The sequence below is a fragment of the Miscanthus floridulus genome, chromosome 1 (genome assembly GCF_019320115.1).
Source record: "Miscanthus floridulus cultivar M001 chromosome 1, ASM1932011v1, whole genome shotgun sequence".
NCBI lineage: Eukaryota > Viridiplantae > Streptophyta > Magnoliopsida > Poales > Poaceae > Miscanthus > Miscanthus floridulus.
Genome location: NC_089580.1, coordinates 47,182,274 through 47,207,983, shown reverse-complemented (window position 1 = coordinate 47,207,983; position 25,710 = coordinate 47,182,274). Strand labels below are relative to the sequence as shown.

Sequence of the window (25,710 nt, the reverse complement as noted above, 5' to 3'; positions counted from 1 at the left end):
TGTGGAACTAGCTCAATTGTCTCCATTGAACACATTGGTTCACCAGTTGTCACTCAATTATTAAGACAAACTAGGGCCTTCAACTGTGTGAGATATTCATGTGAGATAGCTCAAGTTACGGATAATATTATAGGCTATAAACTTGCATCTATAGATTTTTATTCAAAGTGATTCCGAGATAATATTGTTTCTTTAGTAGACGATAATAATATCTTAAGAGAAATTAAGAGTTAAAATATATTTTATTTGACTTTTTCAATAGTCATTTCACCTTGCACCATGGTACGTACTCAAGATGTTGAATTTGTCATATCAAAAAATCATATATGTAGTAGTATTGTTTTATAAAATATATAGTGTTTAAATTAAGTTACTAATATTGATATGACATTACGTTTCTTTAAAATGTATAAACTTGTTTAAGATAAAACTTAGGAAATTTATTACCATGGAGTATTGATATAACTTAAAATTATCAGTCATTGATATGTGCTTTGTTAAGATTTTTCCATGCTTCATATGATATTGAAATAATTATTTATCTAATGCATACATTTTTACTTGGTCTACATGGTGGAATATAGTATTATGTTTACCCTTAACTTAACCACATAATATGGATATTGAATTATTTTTTGTAATAGGTTATATTTGCATTTACATGTAGGTTTGAAAGATATCTTTGTTAATTTTTTTTTATAATGGCTAAGGTGGATAATTTAGATACAAATTGAAAGGTGTTTTCTAATCTCTTTTCATAATGGCGCATATTGGTAATCTGAATGTAAATTTAGGGATTACTTTGTATTATCTTTCATAATGGCATATGTAGATAATTCATTAAAAATGCATGCTAGTAAATTAGTTGATTCATGTGGTAGCACATACTTGCATCCGAGTAGGTAGATCATGCATGCTTGTCTATATACCACGTAGTTGGCTTGTATATAACAAGAGCAAAGCATAGTTATATGTGGCTGGCCGTGTTGTTAGCTTCTCCCTGAGTTATAGTCGTTAGCTTCTCCCCGGGTTATTAGCCAAGTTGAGGTGTTAGAGGAAAACAAAGGATAAAATTGGTCCTAAATCAGGGGCCCAAAACATTGGAGATTGACTGACTTACACATAATAAGCATAGACATTTTCCCCCATGTGACCATATATTTTATTTCATCTTTTGTAAGAGATGTTGGATTGGGCCAAGCTGAGACTATTCTATTACATATCGGAATAAACCTTACAGCCTCAGAAACCATGACAATTATTCTTGCTATTGCCATCTGGAGCTGCTGCTTGGAAATGTTATCAGGATAGCTGTAGAGAGTGTTGATATCTTTCAGAAAAAGATCTTGGCTTAGCGCCAGTTGTTCAGTTTTGATTTGGGGTGCTCCTAAAAGGTCTGCATACAATCCACCAAAGTTCAGCACGACACTTTGTGGTATCTCTGGTCTTTTTCCTTGTTTGGGCTTCAATTCATACCAGCGTCCATTCATGTTCATAAACCCGACCATATTCTAAATGTGGCAGTCATGAGGTAGTAACAAATAAGAGCATAAGACACTTAAACCAGGTGATCATTTTTTTACGCTAAAAGCATATCATTTTTTTACGCTAAAAGCATCATGTGATGTGACAATGCATGATCCATGTGTAACTAGGGGAACAAAGCATGACGATATTCAAGCACCTTTCCCTGATCCCCTCTGGCTCTGGGCACCCGCCGCGCGCTGCAATAGCACTTGCAGGAACCCCCTTCAGTATCGCTGATTGATTCACAATCCTATTTGTAACGTGTGAAACTAGATTGTTAACCAGCTCTTCTTGTTACTTTTGGTTACAAAATATTATTGTAGTATAAAAACGTTCTTTGTGATGCTTCTATGGAACCTTCCAAACTGTTCAATCCTCTGCCACGTGTAGGCATCACTGGCAGGCCCATCAATCAAATAGGCAAAAAAAATCAATCCTCTCTCAGTGTCTTGTCAAGGAAAATAGTAGATGGATTCAAGGAAAATACAGGGGTAGATTGAAAACATGCCCTGTTCGCCTGGCTGATAAGTTATGGCTGAAAGTACTGCTGGCTGATTTGTTGTGAGAGAAAAATAATGTTCGTTGGTCAAAAAAGTATGGCTTATAAGCCAAGCGAACAGGAGGTATATAGGCCAGATGTTGACTGTGCTGAGGTGGCGGTTGACTGGAAACACGTCGCATTCTGATTGGCTCGCTGGCCGTTCATTCAGATCAGATGGTGATGTAGGTCATTTTTGCACTTGTTCTCCTAAGGCGTAGAACGACTATGGGGCTGATTGGTTGTCCGAACCAGGCCATCCTTGCACCCTTTGCCTGCTTTATCTCATTCTTCTATCATGTTTGATTCTCCGCCTTGCACATTTTGTCTGCTTCGTTTCATTCCGCTGCCCTCCACCATCCCGCACGGCTCTGTCTTCTCAATTTCCACTTCCCTCGTGATGCAAGACGACACGATACACCCATGGTATAAGGGCTCATGTGTCACACACTCAAAACTCTTATCCATGCATGCAACCAAACAAGATCACGTCTCGTACTGGACTAACAACAAAGACAACCAAACACGACTGTGTGTACAATTTAAGCATGAATCTCATAATCCTAGACTGCCTCTACATTCGACTCTTTATCACCAAAGCAACCAATCATGTCCTATTTTTCTGGGATTGGGGGGAGTACTCGTTGGCCCTTCCACTCTAATGCTATTGTTGGCAATTTTGACCCTATATAATTACGTTCATACGCTGATTTTGGAGGCCGTCTCTAAGGAAACAAAGCGTATTCTTTTTTTGAAGTTGAAACAAAGCGTATTCGAAATGTTGTCAAACAAAAAACGTATTCGAAATAAAAAGTGACACCCTGTGGCGCTTCTACAGGGCCCCCGCCGCGTTCTCCAGTTTCTCGCGCGCGCGCCGCCGTCGGCGGAACCAGCCGCCGGCTCCGTCTCTCCGCCCCTGCCCCGCCCCGCCCGGCGTGTAATCTCAGACCTAACCTAACCAGACTACTACCAGAGTCACTCCCTGCGCGCGCGCACCCGAGCCCCCTGTTCTGGTGATTGGTGAAGACCTTGTCGGAGACCGCAGAGATGTCGGCCGCGGCGGGGACGCCACCGGAAGGCGGAGGGGATCAGCCGTGGCAGTCTTACCATACCGCATACACCAACGCCAAAGCTGGTACGGGCGCACTTTCTCTGCTCGCTCAATATTGGGGGTTTTCCGGGGTTTGACACGGCGCCGGCTTAACACGAAACCTACGGGTAAATTTTCGCCATAAGTGCTTTACTAGTTGGGCCGCATAATGTTAGAACAAATCTGGAGCTGATCTTTCACTTTGCCATCAGATGAGTCAAGATACATGTAACATTTGCGTATGGCACGATATTAGTTCCGTTCGTTTTCTTCATTTAATGCCCTTTTCTCCTTTTTTCACAATATAAAGGGCTATCGGACTTTAGTGGTATGTACTGTTTTTGTCCAGTAGACTGGTACTTTGCTAGTCATGGCCACTGTAAGCGTATAATGTCATCTATGCTATGAAGTTTATTTGCGATTTTTGTAATTGTTCTCTTGTGGTGTTGCACTAGGAATGGAGGGTGTTGACAAAGAGAAGGTGCAGAAGGTAATCTATGAAATGAGCAAGGGCTCAAAATATTTCGAAAATGAGCAGAGGAAGGAGGCAGTCACCAAACAAAAGATTGAACATCTCCGTGCGCAATGTGCAGCATTGACTGATAATGACATATCACATTTTCAGAAGGTATGGACTAACACATTTTCATGCTAGCTTTTGTCTGTCACCTTTTTGGTCATATAATTTGTAAGCCATGCTTCAGTCTCCTACACATTGGTTGATGGTCATAAAACACCACAAAGATACAACAGAAAATATGTGATTCCTTCAGGGTAAAATCAAATGGTCAATTCATCAATGTTTTCTTGTGCATTTGATGTAATGCTCTTTGTTTCACAGCATCAAACAGAATTTGTACCAAGCCAATGTAATGATTAATGTATGTGTGCTCCATATTTTACTAATGCCATTTTATTTCTCCTCTCTTATGTATTTATCCCTACATGACAACATAATTTTCAGGTTGCTGAGAAGAAAATGTTAGAGTTGGAAGCTTCACGAGATCTTTCAAAGATATGGCTTCACACTGACATGGACGCCTTTTATGCTGCTGTTGAGACATTGGAGAATCCATCCTTGAAGGGAAAACCCTTGGCAGTTGGTAGCATGTCTATGATAGCTACTGCCAGTTATGAGGTGAGCATACTACCTTATTATGAAATATACGAAAAACTTTTAATTTAATCACTAAAAGAAGAAAAAATTATGTGTTCAGTTGTTGTATTTGAAAATGTTGATTGAAATTTCAACGTTGCATTTCAGTGTTATAGACTGGAAACTGGATGGGCCAAAGTGGTGTTAGTTTTGTTTTTTGTCGTTTGGTAAATGTAGAAACAGCAGTCCCCTTTATCTAATGGATTGTGTAATTGATTCACTGATTCAGGCACGTAAGTTTGGAGTACGTGCAGCGATGCCTGGTTTTATTGGATGCAAACTATGTCCTGGCTTGGTTTTTGTCCCACCAAACTTTGAGAGATATACTCATTATAGCGAGCTGACAAGAAGAGGTTTGTAAAATAATACTGCTAATCTAATCATTACAGAAGGAACTTGAAACATATAATGCTAAGATCTGCTGAGAAGAACTGATTATTGAAGCATTGGTGCCCTTAGTTTTCCAGATGTATGATCCCAACTTCATTGCAACAAGTCTTGATGAAGCATACCTCAACATAACTAATGTTTGCACTGAGAGAGGCATTACAGGCGAGGAGGTAATCATGAGCCTTTCTAACTGTCACAGCTTCCTGATGCTTTACTTACCAGGAGCACGTGATTTGATTTGCTTATCAATTTAATCTCCTCCCAACATTCTCGTACTACATGATATTTTTTACTGATCACATCACACTGGTTTTCTTAGGTTGCTACTGAACTTAGGTCTGCCATTCACCAGGAAACTGGTCTAACATGTAGTGCTGGGGTTGCTCCAAACCGTATGATTGCGAAGGTCAGACCTTGAAGTTTTGTTTACTTCTCTCATTTGAATGTTACCTCGAAAGTGGCAACGCCCTGTTTGTGTTATTTTTAATCTCTGTGTGCCTTCTTCATCAGTATTTCATTGAATGCCTTGTTGGGTTAACAACTTAACATAGAATTAGGTAATAACTAATAAACTAATTGGGTTGTACTGGAGTACTGGCAAAGCATTTGCTTTGCACAACCAATATCTGTTGCCTTTGAAGCAGTTGTTTAGCAAGCATGACTGGGGACCTTTTTGGTTAACTCATCCTGTCTACTCTTTTTTTTTAATCGTCCTCTGTTCTTATTCATGTTGGTGTAGCTTATCCTACAGCAAAATTACAAGGTTCCTTTCCCTTTTTCTATCTTTTTTCTAGGTTTGCTCTGATATTAACAAGCCCAATGGGCAGTTTATTTTGCCAAATGACCGGGAAGCTGTGTTGACATTTGTATCTACATTGCCTATAAGAAAGGTAATTCCGTTTTTTACTTTATTATATAATTATTAAAAAATCGTTCCTTTTTGTTTTACTGTCCCATTTTTAACCTTGTTTTCCGCTTTGTATTTGGACATTTATTTGGTTATACTGTAAGATGTGTTGTAACTATTGTACACACTTTTCTCCCACAGATCTGAGGTACAAATCCTGATAATAGTTTCTCTATGCATTTATGAACTCACGTTTTATTTCTTTGCTTATGATGTAATGTTGTTCACTTCTTGATGCTGGCCTTTCTTTGGTTATTTGTGAAAAGGAAAAAAAATGATTTGTTATTTCAAAATCTTTGTATGCAGATAGGTGGCATAGGTAAGGTAACAGAACAGATGTTACGTCAGGTTCTTGGAATCAGTACATGTCAGGAGATGCTGCAAAAGGCTGCTTTTTTATGTGCTCTTTTTTCGGAAGGCTCAGCTGGTCCGTATGTTAATTATACATGTTTGCTGTTCTTTTGAAGCTTTTAGAAAGCTATTTTATCCAAGCAAGATCTCAGAATTCAAGTTGAATCCTATGTTTTCAGATTTCTTCCTTTCGGTTGGTCTTGGGTTAGGAGGTACAGAAACCCCAGAGCAAAGGCAAAGGAAAAGTATCAGTTGCGAGCGAACTTTCACAGCAACAAATGATTCTTCTTTGCTTTTCGAAAAATTAGGTAAACATCTTAACTTATTTGTGTAACTGAGGCCTGATGATTACACATCTCAATTGGTAGCATCTTGCCATCAATTCAGATCTCTTGTGCTAAAACAACTTAGTTTCACTGCAGAAGGCTGCTTGCTCTATTAGCAATTTCTTCTCAATTACATTCCCGCGTATTCAAATGTCAGTAAACATTTTGTACATTAGTTTGATTTTGAATCATGCAACCTATCAGAGTACTTGTAAAAGCACAATTTGTAATACATTATGGATGTTCTTTGTCGAACCTTCAGAGGTCAGTTTGAACGTTTTAGAAATATCAAAGCCCAGTCTCTTTGCTGCTATATCATGCAAATTTATGGAAGTAATAATAAGATTTACTCCCTCCATTCCAAATTGTAAGTCGTTCTGGCTTTTCGAAGTACATAGCTTTTGCTACGCATCTAGATATACATTATGTCTAGATGCAAAGTAAAAGCATTGTATCTAGAAAAGCCAAAACGACTTATAATTTGGAATGGAGGGGGTACCTTACCAGCATTTTCCTGTTATGATTGTATTTGTAGCCTACATTTTGTTGTGAGTTCTGTAGTGGTATATACCAGTACCTTTTCATGTGCTCAGGAATGATTTTGTGGGAATAAACCCTGTAAAACAGTAAAGATGTCATCAGGACTTCATGTGATATTGCACCTGGTGATAGGATGCTAGCATGTTTCGCCGCATGACTCGCCGCATTGTTATCTATTTTCAGATAGCCTTGCAGAAAATTTAACTGATGATTTGCAAAAGGAGGGTTTGAAGGGAAAGACACTAACACTCAAACTGAAGACTGCAGATTTTGAGGTTTGGTTCTCCCATTCTAATAGTTGTTGACTGATTTTTCTGTAACAAGAACCAAGAGAGATGGTTTTTTTTTCATGGATTACTAGATTGATCAATGATCTGAATCAGGTTCGGACAAGGGCAGTAACTACACGGAACTACATCAACTCCAAGGAAGATATCCTGGTCTATGCTACAAAGTTGCTTAAGGCTGAAATGCCTCTTTCTTTGAGACTGATGGGTTAGTGTGTGCACATCTAAATTATTTTAGTTGGATCAAACTTTATGACTACTAATTGTGTGAAACTCCTACAGGATTGGCTTTTTGCTTCTAATAACTTCTTAGCTCATATGACAAATTTTTGTTTGTCCTCAAGTTCGTTTAGCTGCTTTGACAGCTAAAAGTCATGTGGTTCTGTCATAGTGCATGTTTCATTTACCTTATCAAATTGGACTGCAGTGACTGTCATTTTTTGTTTGGTTATATTTTGATGTCATGTATTCTGTTTGGACAATACTATGCTATTTGCATTTGACATTTTTTTTGTTCTTGCTGCTCGAGGAAGTCAGACCTGACAGTTACCCTTATACAAACTAATAGGATTGCGGATGTCTCAGCTGCATGATGAGAAGGATGATCCATCTACTTCAACACAAAAGACACTAGATTTATTTTTTCGTTCATCAAACAGTAACTCAAATGTCAATGGAATAAATGTTCAGAGAATCACTAATGCCTCAGGGCAGGATAATGATTCTATTACTCTCACAACCAAGGAGGAGTACTTGGTACTTGATGCTGGCACAGGTGTTTCCACAGATCAACAGGATTTCTTCCTAAATGATGAGAGCTGTTTTATTCCTGAACAAAGGAGTTTAGGCAATTATAGTAATGAGGCTGTCCTAAGCAACCCGTTAGGTGGAACAAAGTTAGATGATGTGTCTTCCAGTGCAAAGGTTTGTCTGAATTAAAATTTCTATTATTTCACAGCTAACGAAAAAGGGTGGACTTTTCTGTCCATGTCTTCATACGCAAATTCATAAGTGAACCTTACTTTTCATAAGGTTGCGCCCACTGAGAAGTTGAATGAACCTGATAACTTGACCAGTCCGAAGGCTGTGGCTTCATCAAGCAAACCTGATCAGCAATCATGGATCGATGGCTACATTTGTTCCATTTGTGGATTTGAACTACCTCCAGGCTTTGAGGAGGAGAGACTAGAACATTCAGATTTTCACTTGGCTGAAACACTCCAGCATGAAGAAGCAGTGGACGGTACAAGACACATATCAAACGAGAGGTATCTATGTCTGTTGTTTTCTGCTACAGATATGTTGTTTTCTGCTGCTGTTACAAACTAGGCCGTTGAATTGTTTCTTACTGGTGTGAGCTACTTTTGGTAGGACTTGGCTTCATCCGTCTGGTGCCATCCTTGTTGCTATACTAATACATGCTTCGTTTTTTTCCATTTATGTTTTGAACCTACTAAATGATTCATGTTGCCATAGTAGTATAGCCTTTATTTTATTCTCCTGATATCACTCAGAGATGATATGAACGTTTCATAACATCTTTTCGTCTTCTTCTGTTTTCAGCAGGCTGGCTGAAAGACCATGCTCTACTACACCCACACCCAAGAAGAAACTGAAGTCTTCTAAAGAAGGAAAACATATCCCAATTGACGCTTTCTTCACGAAGTGTAATAAGAACTTGTAAGATAGGACTTACTGGCAATTCTGTAACTATGGGTATGCTACCCACTTAGCCAAGTGTTGTACGTGTAACTTTATTCTTGATGAGTGTAATATGTAAATATATCACCTCAACTCTCAGGTAAAGACGTCCAGTAATTATTATTTTCTTTTTTTTTCTTTTTTGCTTTTCTTGAACGGGACAGTTCAAGATCAAAATAATGTACTCCCGAACAGGAAATTTACCGTAAGTTCATAGGAAAAAAAAGGACCGTGTATGTGAAGTGCATATGAATTTGCCATGTTGTTTCCTCCTTTTTTTTTGGATAGGGATCTGAATTTGCTATGTTGAGGACAGAGGACCAAACAAGCAAAGCAAGGTCAGGGTTACTCTCCAAAAACAAATTAATGGTTTTCTTGTTATACATGTAGATATCCAAAACGTATTGGTCATATTCATAAATGGAGTGATAATTATGTGCCTTAGTTAAAAAAGAAAACAGAATTTCCTCCCAATAAGTAACAGGGCCACAGCGGGAGCGAGATTTTTCGGACAAGAGAATGAACTACCCGGTGCTTGTGCTTGTACCTGTCAGTCCGCCCGCCAGCTTCATTCCTGCACGTCACGTGGTCAGAAAAATTCAGCAAGCATACTCAAAGGGGAGGAAGGGGGAGACGGCAATCATGCACAGCGGCGTCGACGCTCGGCCGGGGGCCCCCCTCCCCCTCCCCGGCGCATCACCAGCTCCCTGCTCCGGCCGCCGGGTCCCATGGCCGCGGTCGGGGTTAGGGGCTGCGCTGCGGCGGCCAAATAGCCCTCACGGCCGCCTCCGCTTCGGGCCCCTCCCCGCCGGCGACCTCTGCAAGCGGGCCCACCGTGTCCGTATCTCTCACCCTGCATATATCTTTTTGAATTTTGAAGATCATCTATCATCTTTTTGTTTCATCATAAGTTTTTTTTATGGGCCCAGAGCCCCAGGATAACCTATGATATGTAGCATGTTATGCCAATAATTATTTGAGATTTCCTAGTGTCACAGATTTTCATTAGAAATTATTTCTTAAAACCTTTTATATCACCCCCAAAAAAGTTTTGTTCACTGTAGCAAAACTCATGGCTTCTTCTTCCTGTGTGGCAGGAGAAGCTACGTGTTGCTGTGCTTGTATGGAAGTCCACACTGCAGAGCGAACATGGTAATTGCGCAATGGTTCATTTGCTTCATCGTATAACTTGGACTCCAAGATGTCACATTTTCTGACCTCAATCCGGTCCTCAATGCTGCTGTTATCTAAGCATGTTGCCCAAAACACATCTACTCAGGTGTTTCACTTCAGGGTGAGTGTGTCGTTCCTGAAGGTGTTAAAGCTGCTGGGTTTCAGATCTCTGCCGATGACCTAGCATCAATCGTTGAAAATCGTGACGCTGAAAAGTTGACTGTGCTTGGCCAGCTGGATGGGATCGCAGACAAGTTGGCGGCGTCGTTAGCTGATGGAATCACCACAGATGAGTGCAGCCTGAATCGAAGGCAGGACATGTATGGAGCGAACAAGTTCACGGAGAGTGAGGTCCGCGGCTTGTGGGAATTTGTGTGGGAGGCGCTGCAAGATACTACTCTTGTAATTCTTATAGCATGTGCCCTTGTATCTTTTGTTGTTGGCGTTGCCACAGAAGGGTGGCCGAGTGGTGCCCATGATGGCATTGGAATTTTTACAAGTATCCTCCTGGTTGTTTCTGTTACTGCGACGAGCAATTATCAGCAGTCTTCGCAATTCAGGGATCTGGACAAAGAGAAAAGGAAAATTTCTATTCAGGTTACCAGAGATGGGTTCAGACAAAGGATATTGATGGATGATCTTCTTCCTGGTGAAGTTGTCCACCTAGCTGTTGGAGATCAGGTTCCTGCAGATGGCCTCTTTATTTCTGGGTATTCTGTATTGATCAACGAGTCCAGCCTAACTGGTGAGAGTGAACCTGTTGTCATAAATGAAGATAACCCTTTTCTTTTGTCAGGGACTAAAGTCCTAGATGGGTCATGCAAAATGCTGGTTACAGCAGTAGGGATGCGAACACTGTGGGGCAAACTAATGGCTGCCACCACTGAAAGTGGGGATGATGAAACTCCGCTGCAGGGTAAACTAAATGGAGTTGCAAATACTATTGGAAATATTGGTCTGTTTTTTGCCCTTTTAACTTTTGTTATCCTCTCGCAAGGGCTAGTGGGCCAGAAATACGTTGATGGGCTTCTTTTAAGCTGGTCTGGAGAAGACGTGCTGGAGATACTGGAACATTTTGCCATTGCAGTCACAATTGTTGTTGTTGCTGTTCCTGAGGGGTTGCCTTTAGCAGTGACATTGAGCCTTGCATTTGCAATGAAGAAGATGATGAATGAGAAGGCACTGGTACGACAGTTAGCTGCCTGTGAAACTATGGGCTCAGCCACAGTCATCTGTAGTGACAAGACAGGAACTCTTACAACTAATCGCATGTCTGTCATGAAGGCTTGCATATGTGGAAACGTCATGGAAGTGACCAATCCACCAGTGCTTTCAAGTTTTTCTTCCAAACTCCCAGAATTTGCTTTGCAAATTCTTCTGGAATCCATTTTTAACAACACTGCTGGTGAAGTGGTGATTAACCAAGATGGGAAGTGTCAGATACTAGGGACCCCAACTGAGGCTGCTTTGTTGGACTTTGCATTGTCAATACGCGGAGACTTCAAAGAAAAACGGCAGGAAACTAAGATTGTTAAAGTCGAGCCTTTTAATTCAACAAAAAAGAGGATGAGCATCATTCTCGAGCTTCCTGGTGGAGGATACCGTGCACATTGTAAAGGTGCTTCAGAAGTAGTCTTGGCTGCCTGTGATAAATTCATAGATGCCAGAGGTACTATTGTTGCACTTGATAAAACAGCTACAAAGAAACTCAGTGATATCATTGAAACCTTTTCTAAAGAAGCACTCAGGACACTCTGCCTTGCTTATCAGGAAATGGATGATAGCTTTTCCATTGATGAGCAAATACCGCTACAAGGATACACATGCATTGGTATTGTTGGGATCAAAGATCCTGTTCGTCCAGGTGTCAGGCAGTCTGTGGCAACTTGCCGGTCTGCTGGCATTGCCGTTCGAATGGTTACAGGAGACAACATAAATACAGCAAAGGCAATTGCTCGTGAATGTGGTATACTTACTGAGGATGGTATTGCCATTGAAGGTGCTGAGTTCAGAGAGAAAAATCCCAAAGAACTCCTTGAGTTAATTCCAAAGATGCAGGTTTGCCATGTACTTAATAATTTATCTTTAGCTTGCAAGTTTTTATCCATATAGGAAATCCTCATGAGCCAGTATGCCTGTGTGCTGAAGGTCCTGGCTCGATCGTCACCACTTGATAAGCATACACTTGTGAAACACTTGCGTACCACGTTTAATGAGGTTGTTGCCGTGACTGGTGATGGTACAAATGACGCACCAGCACTACGTGAGGCAGATATTGGACTTGCCATGGGAATTGCAGGGACTGAGGTAATAATATCACTAAGCAATGAGTATAATATCCTCGAGATATTTGGAGCCTACAAATCTTTCATCTTTTAGATATAATCTTGCAAGATTTTGCAAGCTAAGTAGACCTAAATCTTGACTTCATACTCTGGTTTCCACCTTGAAGTCACATCTATTTACTCCACGACTGATTGATCAGTAGTATGTACTTTGCACATGTGTTCATTGGTAATGGCTGCATTCTCAATAAGAATTTCCTAGAGGAAAGCCCATTCATGGGTAGAAGTATATCTTCAAATTCTGTTATCAAGGCCCTCCACCAAAATTCATAGAGGCTGCCACACATATGATGTGTGTTTCATCAACATATGATGTAGTGCAATGTTGATGCAAATAAACAGTGGCCTGTATGGCTTGTCAAGTATCAGTGTTCAACTACTTCCTCCAGTCACAAGAACATGTTGTTTAGGACAATATTTTATGAAACCTTAAAAATTACAAACATCAATAACTTTTAATTGTGACCAAAAGGTAGTAGTTCCTAGTACAATATGGGTTTTAATGCAATTTCTGATAACAATTCAATAAAATAAACATATGCAAAGGTGATATATCCTCTACTGGTTGTTGCCATTTTATGTGTGTGTTGTGTGTTGTTGGGGGGGGGGGGGGGGTGCTCTTTTTCACCCTGAAAATAAGCTCTTCTGTATCCTCCATGATCTGAATAGGTTCCAGAGCACAAACATTTACTACCAGACTCTGTAAATTGCTTTACGCAGGTAGCAAAAGAGAGCGCTGATGTTGTTATTCTTGATGATAATTTCTCCACCATCGTAACAGTAGCCAAATGGGGACGATCTGTTTATGTCAACATCCAAAAGTTTGTGCAGTTCCAGCTGACTGTTAATATTGTCGCACTTCTGGTTAACTTCTCTTCCGCGTGCTTTACAGGTATATTTTCCTCTATAATCACAAATATAAGTCCATCTAGGTTTTAAGTTAACTTTTTACACTTTTACTATTGATATCGATGTTAAAGTTTTATATAGATTGATATTAAAAGATTGACATTGCTAGATTCACTAAGAAAAATACTTCTATAAATATATTTCTTTCCATTTAAAATAATATATTTTTCTAGATATTGTTAGTCAAAGTGTCATATTGAAGACCGTGTTAATGGTCTCAATGTGATCGGAGGAAGTTTTATTCAATAGTGTTAAGTTATCACCTCTCCATCTCATGATATACATGTTCTCATGCCAGGAGATGCTCCACTGACAGCTGTTCAACTTCTTTGGGTTAACATGATCATGGATACCCTAGGAGCGCTTGCACTTGCAACTGAACCACCTGATGATAACTTAATGAAGAAATCACCAGTTGGAAGGGCAGGGAAATTCATCACAAACGTGATGTGGAGGAATATTGTGGGGCAGTCAATATTCCAGTTTGTGGTCATTTGGTATCTACAAACTCAAGGGGAATACTTGTTTGGGCTCGAAGGCTCTGAAGCTGATACTGTTCTAAATACAATCATATTCAACACTTTCGTCTTCTGCCAGGTAAATCAACCATCACGAAATCCTCACTTTACCTAGTTTTCTACCGTAGTCTATTCAGTAGAGATTAAAGTACCAGAGATAAGAGAAACTGGGCAGAAATGAGGAGGCCATTCCTTGGTTTAGCATTCTAGAGTACCGGACAAGGAACAGAACAGATAAGAGTTGGAAAGACAGGATAATGATGCGATTTTTTTTTTTTTTTTTGGTTTCTAACAATATAGCTTTCCAGTGCTGAATCTGTGTATACCATGTAGGTGTTCAATGAGATAAGCTCGAGAGACATGGAGGAGATCAATGTTATCAAGGGCTTGCCACAGAACTCCATTTTCATGTGCATCCTCGCTGGCACCATCATCTTCCAGTTCATCCTCGTCCAGTACCTAGGAGATTTTGCCAACACCACACCTCTCACCCAGCTCCAATGGCTGGTCAGCATTCTCTTTGGCCTCCTCGGGATGCCCATTGCTGCTGCCATCAAACTGATTCCTGTGGAACCTCATGAAGACAGTGGACGAATATCATGATCATGTAGATTAAGAGCAATAGATCAGTTTCGCCAACTGCTAACTATTGTAACCTTACCTAATGCACAAGAATAGGAGCAGAGCACCAATTTGTGAAGAAACAGTTAGTTTGACTGCACCATAAGTACAGAATGGGTTGGTTCTCGGTGGCATACTAAATTGTATATTGAATTGTCCAATTTTTTTTCCTTACAAATAGTGCCTTGTGGCTTGTATACACTAGCGTCCATTCGGTATTATGAAATGGCATCTGGTGGGTTACAATAACGTGGATCGGTACATAAGTTATACACGTGTCAGTTGTAAGTAGACTGTAAATTTGAATGCAACAGCAGTTATATCTCTAGCTTGATTCAAACAATTCATTTCTGATTTCTACTTGTCAGTGGAAAACTGGAAATGCTCTTCTATCCAATCACATGGTCACTGCACTGCCTTTGTTGAACAATGACACCGTTATAAAATAAAAAAAAAACAAAAAAAAAACAGCGTGATGCAAATGAGCCCCTGGGCTGTACCATTACAGCAATGAATATACACGCTTAAAGAGATGCATATGCCTAAGTAATACTATGTCACGACCCTAACCAGATAGATGGGTTCGCCGGCGTGCACGCGCGGCTGGGAGCACGGCGAAGGCGCCGCCTCGAGCAAGCAACAGAAGGAGGAAAAGGATTCGGGAATTAGGTTTTGTTATTCGCTGACCTCCCATCCTCCCACACAGCGAGTATTTCATCAGTTCAACGACAAAAACGGGCCGAGCCCAAACATTACAGCCACACGGCTCGCAGGCCGTCTTACTGGCCCTTACAGCTAGTGTGGCCCAACTCGATAAACAGCCGGAGGCCCGTTCGTGACATCTCCCCCTCCTTAAGCTGCAGCGCGCCCTCGCGATGCAGAACCCGCTGACTGCAGCATCGATGATGGTACATCCGTGGCACGCTCCCAGGTAGCCCAATGTACTGGACAGGACTCGCGTTGCAACAGAGCAACCAGTACAACCCGGTGGCCTACCAGATGAAGCCGCTGATCCAGTACCTAGGATGGTGGAAGACCTTCCAGCATGTATAGCAGCTGAAGCTCATCATCAGTAGACAGGGTGGTGTTCGGAGGTAAAGCTTTCTTGAGCTGTGACACATGCAAAACATGATGAATTTGACTATTGGCAGGTAACTGAAGTTTGTATGCTACTTTACCCACGGTTTGGAGCACCAGATATGGTCCGAAGTACTTGTAGCTGAGCTTTTGGTTGGTACGACGGGCAACAGATTGTTGGATATGTGGTTGCAGCTTGACATAGACCCAATCTCCCACAGAGAAGGTTCTTTCCTGGCGATTCTTGTCAGCTTGATGTTTCATACGCTGCTGAGCGCGAGCTAGGTTATGCTGAATATGCTGCAACATGAGGTTACGGGACTGGAGCCAAGCGTCCAGATCAGGAACTGAGCAGGCATCAGTAAGTGTAATGCCGAAGTGCTTGGGCGGATAGCCATACAATGCCTCAAAGGGGGTATGACCATGGGCCGAGTGGTAGGTGGTATTATACCAGAACTCGGCTAAAGGGACCCACTGAGCCCATTTGTGAGGACATGAGTGAACCATACAACGAAGATAGGTTTCTAGGCACTGGTGGAAGCGTTCCATTTGACCATCGGTTTGTGGATGATAGGTCGAGCTCATGTTGAGTGTGGTGTCAGTAAGTTTGAAAAGCTCTTGCCATAGGTTACTAGTGAAGAGGCGATCTCTATCTGAGATGATGACAGAGGGCATTCCGTGCAATTTGTAGACACTGGAGATGAAGGTTTGAGCCACAGACAGGGCAGTGTAGGGATGGCTGAGGCATATGAAGTGGGCATATTTGGTTAGTTTGTCGACAACGATCAAAATAGTGTCAAATTGCTTGGACTTGGGTAGACCTTCGATGAAATCAAGGCTGATAGTGTGCCAAGCGTGTTGGGGAATAGGCAACAGTTGCAATAAACCGGGCAAACGACAATGTTCAGGTTTAGCTTGGGCACATACCTCACAAGCGTGGATAAAGTCAATGACAGACTGCTTCAAATTGGGCCAGGCAAACAGGGTGCGCACCTTGTGATAAGTTGCAGTAATGCCACTGTGGCCTCCCAGACCACTAGAATGCAGTGCCAATAACACTGCCTCACGTGCTTCTGTGTGATTGCCCAGCCAAATTCTGTTTTTATACTTGATGAGACCATCAGATAAGGTGAAACCTTTATCATTGGATCCAGTGATGCTGAGTTCTATGAACAGTTGCTTGGTCTAATCATCCTTGGTATAACCTTCCACTATGATCTCTAGCCACCTGGGTGTACTGGTAGAGATAGTTGCCACTGTGCTAGGTTGAGCTTGCCGAGATAAAGCATCAGCAGCCTTGTTGTCCAACCCTTTCTTGTACACTATCTTGTACTGCAGACCTAGGAGCTTGAGAAAGGCTTTGTGCTGCATCCCTTCCTGTAACTTTTGTTCTCCCAGATGGATCAGGCTTTTATGATCAGTGGCTATGTTGAACTCTTGATGTTGCAGATAGGATTTCCATTTGGTAACTGCCAAAATGAGTGCGAGGCATTCTTTTTCATATGTAGATAATGTTTGAGTTTTGTGTCCAAGTGCTTTGCTAATGTAAGCCACAGGGTGGTTGTCCTGGGAAAGCACAGCACCCACTCCTGTGGAGGATGCATCTGTCTCAATGGTGAAGGGCTTGCTGAAATTTGGTAGGACCAGAATAGGGGCTGAGATCAAAGCCTGCTTGAGAGCCTCAAAACTCATTTGCAATTGTGGGGTCTAGTGAAAGAGAACATCCTTCTTGAGGAGGTCAGTTAATGATCGACTGATAAGGCCATAATTCTTGATGAATTTGCGGTAATAACCAGACAATCCAAGGAATCCCCTTAACTGTTTGAGATCAGTTGGAGTGGGCCAGTTGGCCACCGCTTCAATTTTCTTGGGGTCTGTGGCTACTCCCTCGGCACTGATGATGTGTCCCAAGTACTCCAAAGTCTGTTGGGCAAATGAGCACTTAGAGCGCTTGAGGAAGAACTGATGCTGCTGGAGGATCTGAAAAACCTATTGCAAATGTTGCAAGTGGGCATCTAGTGTTGGACTATAGATTAAGATGTCATCGACAAATACCAGCACACACTTGTGGAGCAAGGGCTTGAAAATTGTGTTCATTAAGGATTGAAATGTGGTAGGGGCATTGGTGAGCCCAAAGGGCATCACCCGAAATTCCCAATGCCCATTATGTGTTTTGAAGACTGTTTTCTCTTCATCAACTGGTTGTAGTCTGATCTGATGGTAGCCCGAATGCATATCCAGTTTAGTGAACCAGGCTGCTCCATTGAGTTCATCCAAGAGTTCATCCACAACTGGCAGAGGGTACTTGTCCTTGATAGTGATGTTGTTGAACTATCTGTAATCCACACAGAAACGCCAACTGCCATCTTTCTTCTTTACCAAAAGAACTAGGGAGGCAAAGGGGCTATGGCTGGGCTGGATAATGCCATTGGTGAGCATTTCCTAGATTTGGCGCTCAATTTCATCTTTCTGGGAAGGTGAATATCTATAAGGCTTGATGTTGACTGGTTTGACACCAGGAATCAATGGAATGTGGTGATCAAACTCTCTGGGTGGTGGAAGGGAATCAAGGTCTTTGAAAAGGTGGGCATGGCTGTCAACAAGGTTTTGGATGGATGGTGGAATGGATTGGGTGGGTTGGGTGGTTTGTGTTTGACAGAGATGTATCATTTGAGCTACTCCCCCTTTTCTGAGCAGACCTCTCAGTTTTCTTGCCTTGAGCTTGTGACATGTAGACAGCTGGTCCTTGACTCCTTTGAGACTAATTCTCTGCCCAGCATAAGTGAACCGCAATAATTTTCTCTTCCAGTGGATCCACATAGGACTAAATCTCTCCAACCAATCCATACCTAACACCATGTCATAGTAAGGTAATGGAAGAATGCGGACGTTGGTAGAGAAGGTATGCCCCTGAGTCCACCAAGTGAAATTGAGGACCTACTGTTGGCTTAGAATCTTTTCACCATTAGCCACAGTGACTGTTACAGGAGGAGCTGATGTGAGATCACACTTTAAGGTGTCAGCAGTCTTCTGACTGAGGAAGGAGCTGGAACTGCCTGAGTCAACCAAGATCAAAATTTCCTGACTATTGACCAAGCCTGTGATTTTGATGGTTTTCCTACCTTGTACCCCCACTGTTGCAGCTTGAGATAAAGAAAAGACCTCGTCTTCACTGGATTCTTCAGAGGTGGGCTCAGACTTGTTGGCCTCTGGAAAAAGGTCCATAACTTCCTCTAGGATATGGAGGGACACCTTATCAGGGCATTTATGATTCTGGCCCCATTTCTCACCACACTTCATGCATAAGCCTTGAGCACGGCGTTGAGCTCTGAGTGTAGTCCATTTGTCCTCCCACTTGGGTTTGGCGTCTTCAGCTGGAGTGGCGCCCATAATACCAGGTGCTGCTGCCTGAGGTGGCTTGGCTGGAAACTTGTTGTACTCCTGGTAATGGCGCTTGCCAAAATACTTGGGTTGAGACTCCAACACCTCAGCTTGCATAAGAGCCAGTGACAGAGCCACATCAACGGTTCTCGGCTTATGTAAAACAATAGCAGCTCTGATTTCAGGATGTAGCCCTTGGAGGAATTTGCTAACAAAGAAAACATCATCTAATTGATTGTTATGAACCAGCACTTTATGCATGACAGTTTGGAATCTATCATAATAGTCCTGAACATCAGAGGTTTGCTTAATGCTTAGTAATTCTAACATAGAGTTGTGATATAGATCTTTGCCAAATTTAGACTCAATAGCAATACAAAGTTCAACCCAATTATCTACCCCATGTTGTGCTTCGTAAGTTTGTAACCATAAAGCAGCATGCCCTTTGAAATGAAGGGTGCCATACTGAGCCCAACGATGCACAGGAACATTGAACATATCAAAATATTTTTCCGCTTTTTCTTTCCAGACTTTTGGATGAGACCCATCAAATTTGGGAAACTGGGCCTTAGGCAAACGACAATCATTGGAGGTAGGCGCAGCATGATAATGAACTGGAAAATTGGGGGTGGATGACTGACCATTGGCCAGGGGATGAGTGAGGACCAGAGTCCTCCCATCATGCCCCTGTGGTGATGTTGCAGCGCCGAGGCCCGTGGCCCGCCCCTCTTCCTCGCGCTTCGGGGCTGATGGCGGAGCGTTGTGCGCTTCCAACGCCTCCACGCGCGACGTGAGAGTCTTGATCTCCATGATCAGCTCGGTGGATGCGTGATCGACCTCAGGACGCCAACGATTGAAGGACTCCATGAGCAGAAGCATGGACTTCATCTGCGCGCTGAGCGCATCTAGCTTTTCTTCGGCGATCACCATTCGGGAGGTGAGGGTTGGGGGTTTGGGTTTGCGCGCCAGCGAGTGGGTTGGCTTGGATGGCAGTGGCGGCGGATCGACTAGAAGCTAAAATCGATGGGAAATCGGAAAGAAAATAGATCTGCAGGGTGGAAACTAGCCAGCACAGTGGAATCGGCGCGGATGGAGGTAGGGGAAGGAGGTGGTAGGTAAGTTGAACGGCGACGATGGCAGATCCGGCGGTGGAGATGCGGGAGATTTGGCGTACGCCCTCGCTGCTGTTCGGGATTCAACCGTCAGCGACGGGATTTTACGAACCCAAAAAAGCGATGGATCGGATGGCTCTTGTACCAAATGTCACGACCCTAACCAGATAGATGGGTTCACCGGCGTGCACGGCGAAGGCGCCGCCTCGAGCAAGCAACAGAAGGAGGAAAAGGATTCGGGAATTAGGTTTTGTTATTCGCTGACTTCCCATCCTCCCACAGCGAGTATTTCATCAGTTCAACGACAAAAACGGGCCGAGCCCAAACACTACAGCCACGCGGCTCGCAGGCCGTCTTACTGGCCCTTACAGCTAGTGTGGCCCAACTCAATAAACAGCCGGAGGCCCATCCGTGACATACTATCCAGTTGCAAGTCACCAATTTGTTGCTTACAACTGGTATGTACATCAATCAGACATCGGTGAGAACCGATCTTATCAGTGCTTTTGCTTTCTCCAGTTGCTGCCTCGAATCGTCATCATCAACAAGCTCATCGCTGACATACCTATCAATCTCAAGGAAATTCTCACGAAGAAAGTCACGAGTAAGCTGCAGCTTTTCCAATGCTAGGGAGTTGTTCCCTAGCAACTTGTCACAAACGAAAAGAGTCATGCCCAAGACAATATCATACTCTGATCTTTGCAGCGTCAACTGGAAAGTGGACAGAAGGACTCCGCTCACGCAATCAAGGATTCTGGGGCTTCCTTTCTTCAGAAGAATCGCCATCATTTCTGCTAGCTTTCTGCATAACGGTGAGTCCTCACCCTCTGCAGCCGGATTGCTTTGCTCGTCCTGGCCAGGCTCTTTGGAATCAAGAATCTCATTCTTTGCCACGGCAGTGACCCACAGTGGTAAGACAGAGTCAGCGAAGTGGAAGACGTTGGGTGCCATTTCATTATGTGGTCCAATTAGCCACCGGCATACAAGACCCAACAAGAGAAGAGGCAGCCATTGCTTCAGAATAGAAACTATGCTGAGTGCAAATCTTGAGCCAGCAAAGGACTCGACAGCTGGCACAAGATCAAGAAGATCATTTGCAAGGAAGAAGGCTTCCTCTGGAGGGCTTGACTCCTCAGGTGAGCTTGATAAAACCAAATGAAGTAGCTTGGCTGTGTATGTAAAGGAGCTCCGTACAAGCAACAAAGTGTCCTTCAGATCATCCCCCTTGAAAGATGAACTCTGTTCCTGATGCTTTTTGATGGATGATATTGCATATTTTATGTAGGATGATGCAAATTTGAGGCACCTTATTTTATCATCATTGACGGGCTTCATAGTTGTGTCAACAATAAACTTGAGAATTGAAGTGCCCAGCATAATCGCATTAAACGTGCCTTTCACTGCATTTGCATTAAGTACATCACCCACTTAGCCGGCAGTAACATTATACACAGATATTGGTAACAACAGATAGGTTAATTACATTATTTTGCATGTTTTCAGAAGATAATACAAACATTCTGGTTTTTTAATGTAACAGTAAGTTTAATAGATTTTTCACATCAGAAATTGTAAAATGTGGTGTAGCTATACCTTCAGATGCTCCTTTCTGCTGGTCTTTTGATCGTGAAGCTTTTCCATTCTTGTTCGATTTTGATGGTGGATTGTTAACAGTTCCATTTAGAAGTTTGTCGAAACAATTGAGCAGATGGTCCAGTGACTGATTTGCAGTTGAGGACTGAAACAATGAAATTTCCTATAGTAAAAAAAAATTATCCAAATAAAGTAGATCTTTAACAATAGAATGGAAAAGGAAAATATGATTGATACATAACTGTCGGAAAGCTATCAACCCAAGTGCAGTTAGCAAATTTTATTACCAGTTCACAATGATATTCCTACTGATGATTACTGGCTATCAAAATTTTAGTAGAAACTGTGAGATCCAAGTGTGGTGGAAATTTGGAACTCACCTCAAAGCAGCTTCCAGTTTGATTAACATCTGGAAGGTCATTACATGTAGCCAGACTCAAATAGGCCAATACAGGTGCAAGGTCTAAAGAGTCCAAATATAGGCACTGCTCGACGTACACTTGAGAAATGACCTTCAGGGAAGACAATGCAATCTCTGAATAAGAAGATTGAAGAAAGGCATCTCTCAAGTCTTTAGATTTTACTATTTCATTGATCTGCCATGCTGCCCCCGCTGCAACAGCAAGCTCTTCATTACTGACTTTTGATTTGGATGACCCCTTTCCAACAACACTGTCACGTACCGGTATTTTCTTAAGTGCCTTGCCTTTCTTCCTCCTTGAAGATGCAACAGGGCATGGAGGAGGTTCAACTCCATAGATCTCAGCAAAATCAGAGGCTTTAGATTGCAGAGTATTAGTCAATGCTTCAAACAACTCATCAGACCAGTCACCCAAAACTATCAACTTATGTGCTTCCAGCACTGTTTCCTGATATTCTTCTTGCTTTGAAATCCTAGCAGCATTCACAACTATATCCATGCATTCCTCATGCAGCACAGATAGATCATCAGGTAAAACAACTGGAACTATACTAAGAAGGGCAGTCCGAGCACCCTCAGAAACAGCAATTTGAAGGACCAACCTTAACTTCGCATTTGCAAAGAATTCTCGCAAAGCAGCCAAACTAGAGCGCTCGTCGGATAAGCTTTTTATAAGATTGACTGAAGCAATAATAAGGCCATCAATCTGATCTGAGCTACATCCTGATTGTGATAATGCGAGAGTAATTGAATATTTGACTAGATCAACAATAGACCTTGGGGATGACCCTTCAGACAGAGCAAATTCACAAAATCTTGCCCCAGCTGTTGGTGACCTCTTGATTAGTGCAATGCAGCGAGCACATGCTTCTTTTGGGCTCAACTTTGATGGAAAATAAGAAGGAACGAGGAGCTTTGTAATTTTTTGAGCAATGCGGGGATGATCATTTGCAAGTGAAGACAATAAAGTACCCAGACCAACAACCTGAAACAGAGAAGGGAATATAAACAGCCTTCTTGAAGATATAAAAAGAACACTCTAATATGCTCGAAGGAAACAAATTATAGATCTTAAGGTTATTTAAGTTCATAGCATAGTTTGTAAAAAGTACCATACCTTATTGTATTGGAATGATCGAAGATCACGAATAGCTAAAAGAAGATCAACAGCAGCAGCTCTGATAGACATAGCAGTATCTGAGATCATATCGCTTAATCTTGGAAGTAGAACTTTCAGTATGTCATGACTTTGTGGATTGTCAAGCAAGTATATGAGACCATTAAGTGTTGATAGCCGAACCTCATTGCAAGAATCCTTGGACATGTCGTCAACAATTTTACTCAGAAATTTTGAAATAGTGGGGGCAGGGACAACTTCCCAATATTGGTTAAGAATACGACAGATTCCTTCAACTGCAACTGCTCTTATTTCTGGGTATTCATCCATGAGGAGCTTGTCTATCAAGAAGAACTGCTTCTCTAGAAGAGGATCATTAACATCCTTTGTCACATCTGGATCTTCAAGGGGAAACAAATCTAATAGAAGATGCAAAGCATTATGGCGCACATTGGAGTTTGCGACCTGCCAAGCAGTATCCAGTTCAGATAAGGCAAAGAAATCTGGCTAAATGTAAATAGCCAGATATTATCATTAATATAACATAATATATGCTCAATGATGAACTGTAAAGCAGAAAACTAAACAAATAATTAGTCCAGTTTTTAACAATCAAGTTGAATTCAACTTAAGCTTATCGAGTTTTTCATGGCATTGACATTTCATGATTTATTGGGGACATGAGAGGAATATAATACACTACACATAGCATTAGTGTACCATAGTAACCAATAATATCCTACATTTCTTAATAACCTAATCATAGTAAAGAATGATTTTTCAGCTCCTTAATGTGTATCATAGTAAAGAATGAGTTCTCAGCTTCTTAATGCGTGAAGTCAGGAACATAACAAAATGTGATAAAACGAATGGAGCATGTGATTAGGCACCTTAAAACAGCACCACCTAGCTTTCCTAGGAACGCGATTAGGCACTAGATGCCACCCTGCTGTCAGACTAGCACATAGTGCCTTTAAGAACTCTGTTGTGGTCAACCATGCTTATATATGGAGGTTAAGCATCAGCAATGTTCAGTAAACTATGGGCTGTGTTATGTCATAGGTTACTTGAGTATTCTTCAGAGTAGGCTAGTATGTGAAAACATTATGTCAAAACTTCACATCCTATTAATCTTCTGCCTAAATTCAATTGAAGGGTAATAACATATAATCGACAGAGTAAGCAATTCCATTCAGTGTTTCTATTATCTGACAATTTTATCCCATTCCTGCTGGAATTATTAGTAGTCACACACACTGCCCACCACCACAAGACAAAAGACAAGGCAAGATATATACCTGCAACGAACGGAACAGCACAGGTTCGGCAAGCCGGAACACCAACTTTTCAACCCCAGCAACGGCTCTCTGCTCGACGAAAGGCGACAGGATCTTCCTGGCCGCCTTGGCCACCTCCTTGCTCCCGGCGTGTACGGCGCCCTCCATCATCCCTTGCAGGAACGCCTCGCCGACCTCCCCCCGGACCCAGCCACCGTCCTTCCACGCCCTGAAGATGACCTCCCCGTAGGCTACCACCGCGGCGCGCTTGCCCCCCGTCAACCCCACCTGCGCCCTGATGAGCTCCAGCCCCTCCCTGGCGACCCCCTCGCTGACCCCGAGCACGAGCGCGAGGAACTTCCTCCCTTCCTCGGCCTTGAGAAAGAGCGGCGAGGCGAAGCAGCGCAGAAGGAGCATCTTGAAGTCGGAGATGCTCTGGTCGTCGTCGTAGTCGAGCAGCGGCAGCGCGTCGCGGAACGCGAAGAGGCGGCGGAGGACCGGCCTGGCGCTGGAGCCGGAGGTGAGCGCCAGGGCGACGAGGTAGGGCAGCGTCTGCGCGACGAGGGCTTCGCGTCCCGGCGCGTCGGCGCGCCAGGCGAGCTCGAAGCAGGAGGCGGCGAGGGCCGCGACCGGCGGGTCGGCGTTGGCGAGGAGCGCGAGGCGGGCGTGGAGCAGCGCGAGCGGGCAGATGAGGTCGGCCCATCGTGGCGGGTGGGTGGGGTGTGTGACGAGCAGGTGGAGGAGGACGGCGGCGGAGCGCGGAGGAGGGGGTGGGGGCGGGGGCGCGTCGGAAACGGAGCCGGCGTCGGGGTCGGAGGGGGGAGCGAGGGCTAGGGCGAGTGCCTGCGGGAGGGAGAGGAGGAGCGGGTGGGAGACGGGGAGGGAGTGCACGAGCTGCTTGAGTTGGGGCGGGGCTTTGAGTGCGGCGGTGGCGGCGGCCGGGATGAGCGTGGCGGCAAGCGCGAGGAGGTCGGCGGCGGAGGAGGGGACAGAGTCGTCGCCGCCGCCGGCGGGGGTCGCGCCACGGCGGGGGCGGGGGCGGCGGCGCGTGGGCGGCATTGGCCTGGGACGATGGGGATTCTGGAGTGGGGTTTCGAAATGGTGCGCGGGATCGACGGGGAATTTCCCGAGGGGCGAAACTGGAGAGACTGAGAAAGAGAGCAGAGCGGACTAGAGGAGGAGGAAGAGCACGTGGTGGGTTTCAGCTTTTTTGGGCTGTAGTGCCAGTGGGTTATTGCGGTAGCAACTGTGGGTTTGAGCCCACGTGTTCGTGATGGGCCACGATGCGGTGCTGTCCGTAAAGATCGGCCGCGCGCTTAGGCCAGTGACAAAGGCGAACACAGATCCGGGCCT

The 25,710-nt window shown here is 43.3% G+C and overlaps 2 protein-coding genes across 3 annotated transcripts; one reads left to right on the top strand and one right to left on the bottom strand.

The window, feature by feature from the left end:
- Positions 1 to 2,874: 2,874 nt before the first annotated feature.
- On the top strand, positions 2,875 to 14,656 carry LOC136456192 (calcium-transporting ATPase 3, plasma membrane-type-like). Its single transcript, XM_066455975.1, has 22 exons — positions 2,875 to 3,200; positions 3,611 to 3,783; positions 4,120 to 4,293; positions 4,541 to 4,664; positions 4,771 to 4,871; positions 5,021 to 5,107; positions 5,496 to 5,591; positions 5,915 to 6,035; positions 6,139 to 6,267; positions 7,009 to 7,100; positions 7,209 to 7,320; positions 7,681 to 8,036; positions 8,145 to 8,380; positions 8,676 to 8,792; positions 9,204 to 9,214; positions 9,298 to 9,650; positions 9,911 to 9,965; positions 10,093 to 12,044; positions 12,135 to 12,293; positions 13,052 to 13,223; positions 13,539 to 13,837; positions 14,092 to 14,656. Exons 1-22 carry the CDS (start codon positions 3,113 to 3,115, stop codon positions 14,359 to 14,361), a joined length of 5,277 nt encoding a protein of 1,758 aa, XP_066312072.1. The 5' UTR covers positions 2,875 to 3,112; the 3' UTR covers positions 14,362 to 14,656.
- A 5,528-nt stretch (positions 14,657 to 20,184) lies between these two features.
- Positions 20,185 to 25,447, bottom strand: LOC136510971 (uncharacterized). Of its 2 annotated transcripts, none has more exons than XM_066505254.1 (5): positions 24,379 to 25,447; positions 23,081 to 23,545; positions 21,923 to 22,948; positions 21,543 to 21,705; positions 20,185 to 21,349 (listed from the first exon to the last, which is right to left on the bottom strand). In XM_066505254.1, exons 1-5 carry the CDS (start codon positions 25,414 to 25,416, stop codon positions 20,421 to 20,423), a joined length of 3,621 nt encoding a protein of 1,206 aa, XP_066361351.1. In that variant the 5' UTR covers positions 25,417 to 25,447; the 3' UTR covers positions 20,185 to 20,420. The 2 variants fall into 2 exon arrangements, with proteins under 2 accessions (XP_066361351.1, XP_066361385.1); XM_066505288.1 differs by having other exon boundaries at positions 21,543 to 21,687.
- Positions 25,448 to 25,710: the final 263 nt, after the last annotated feature.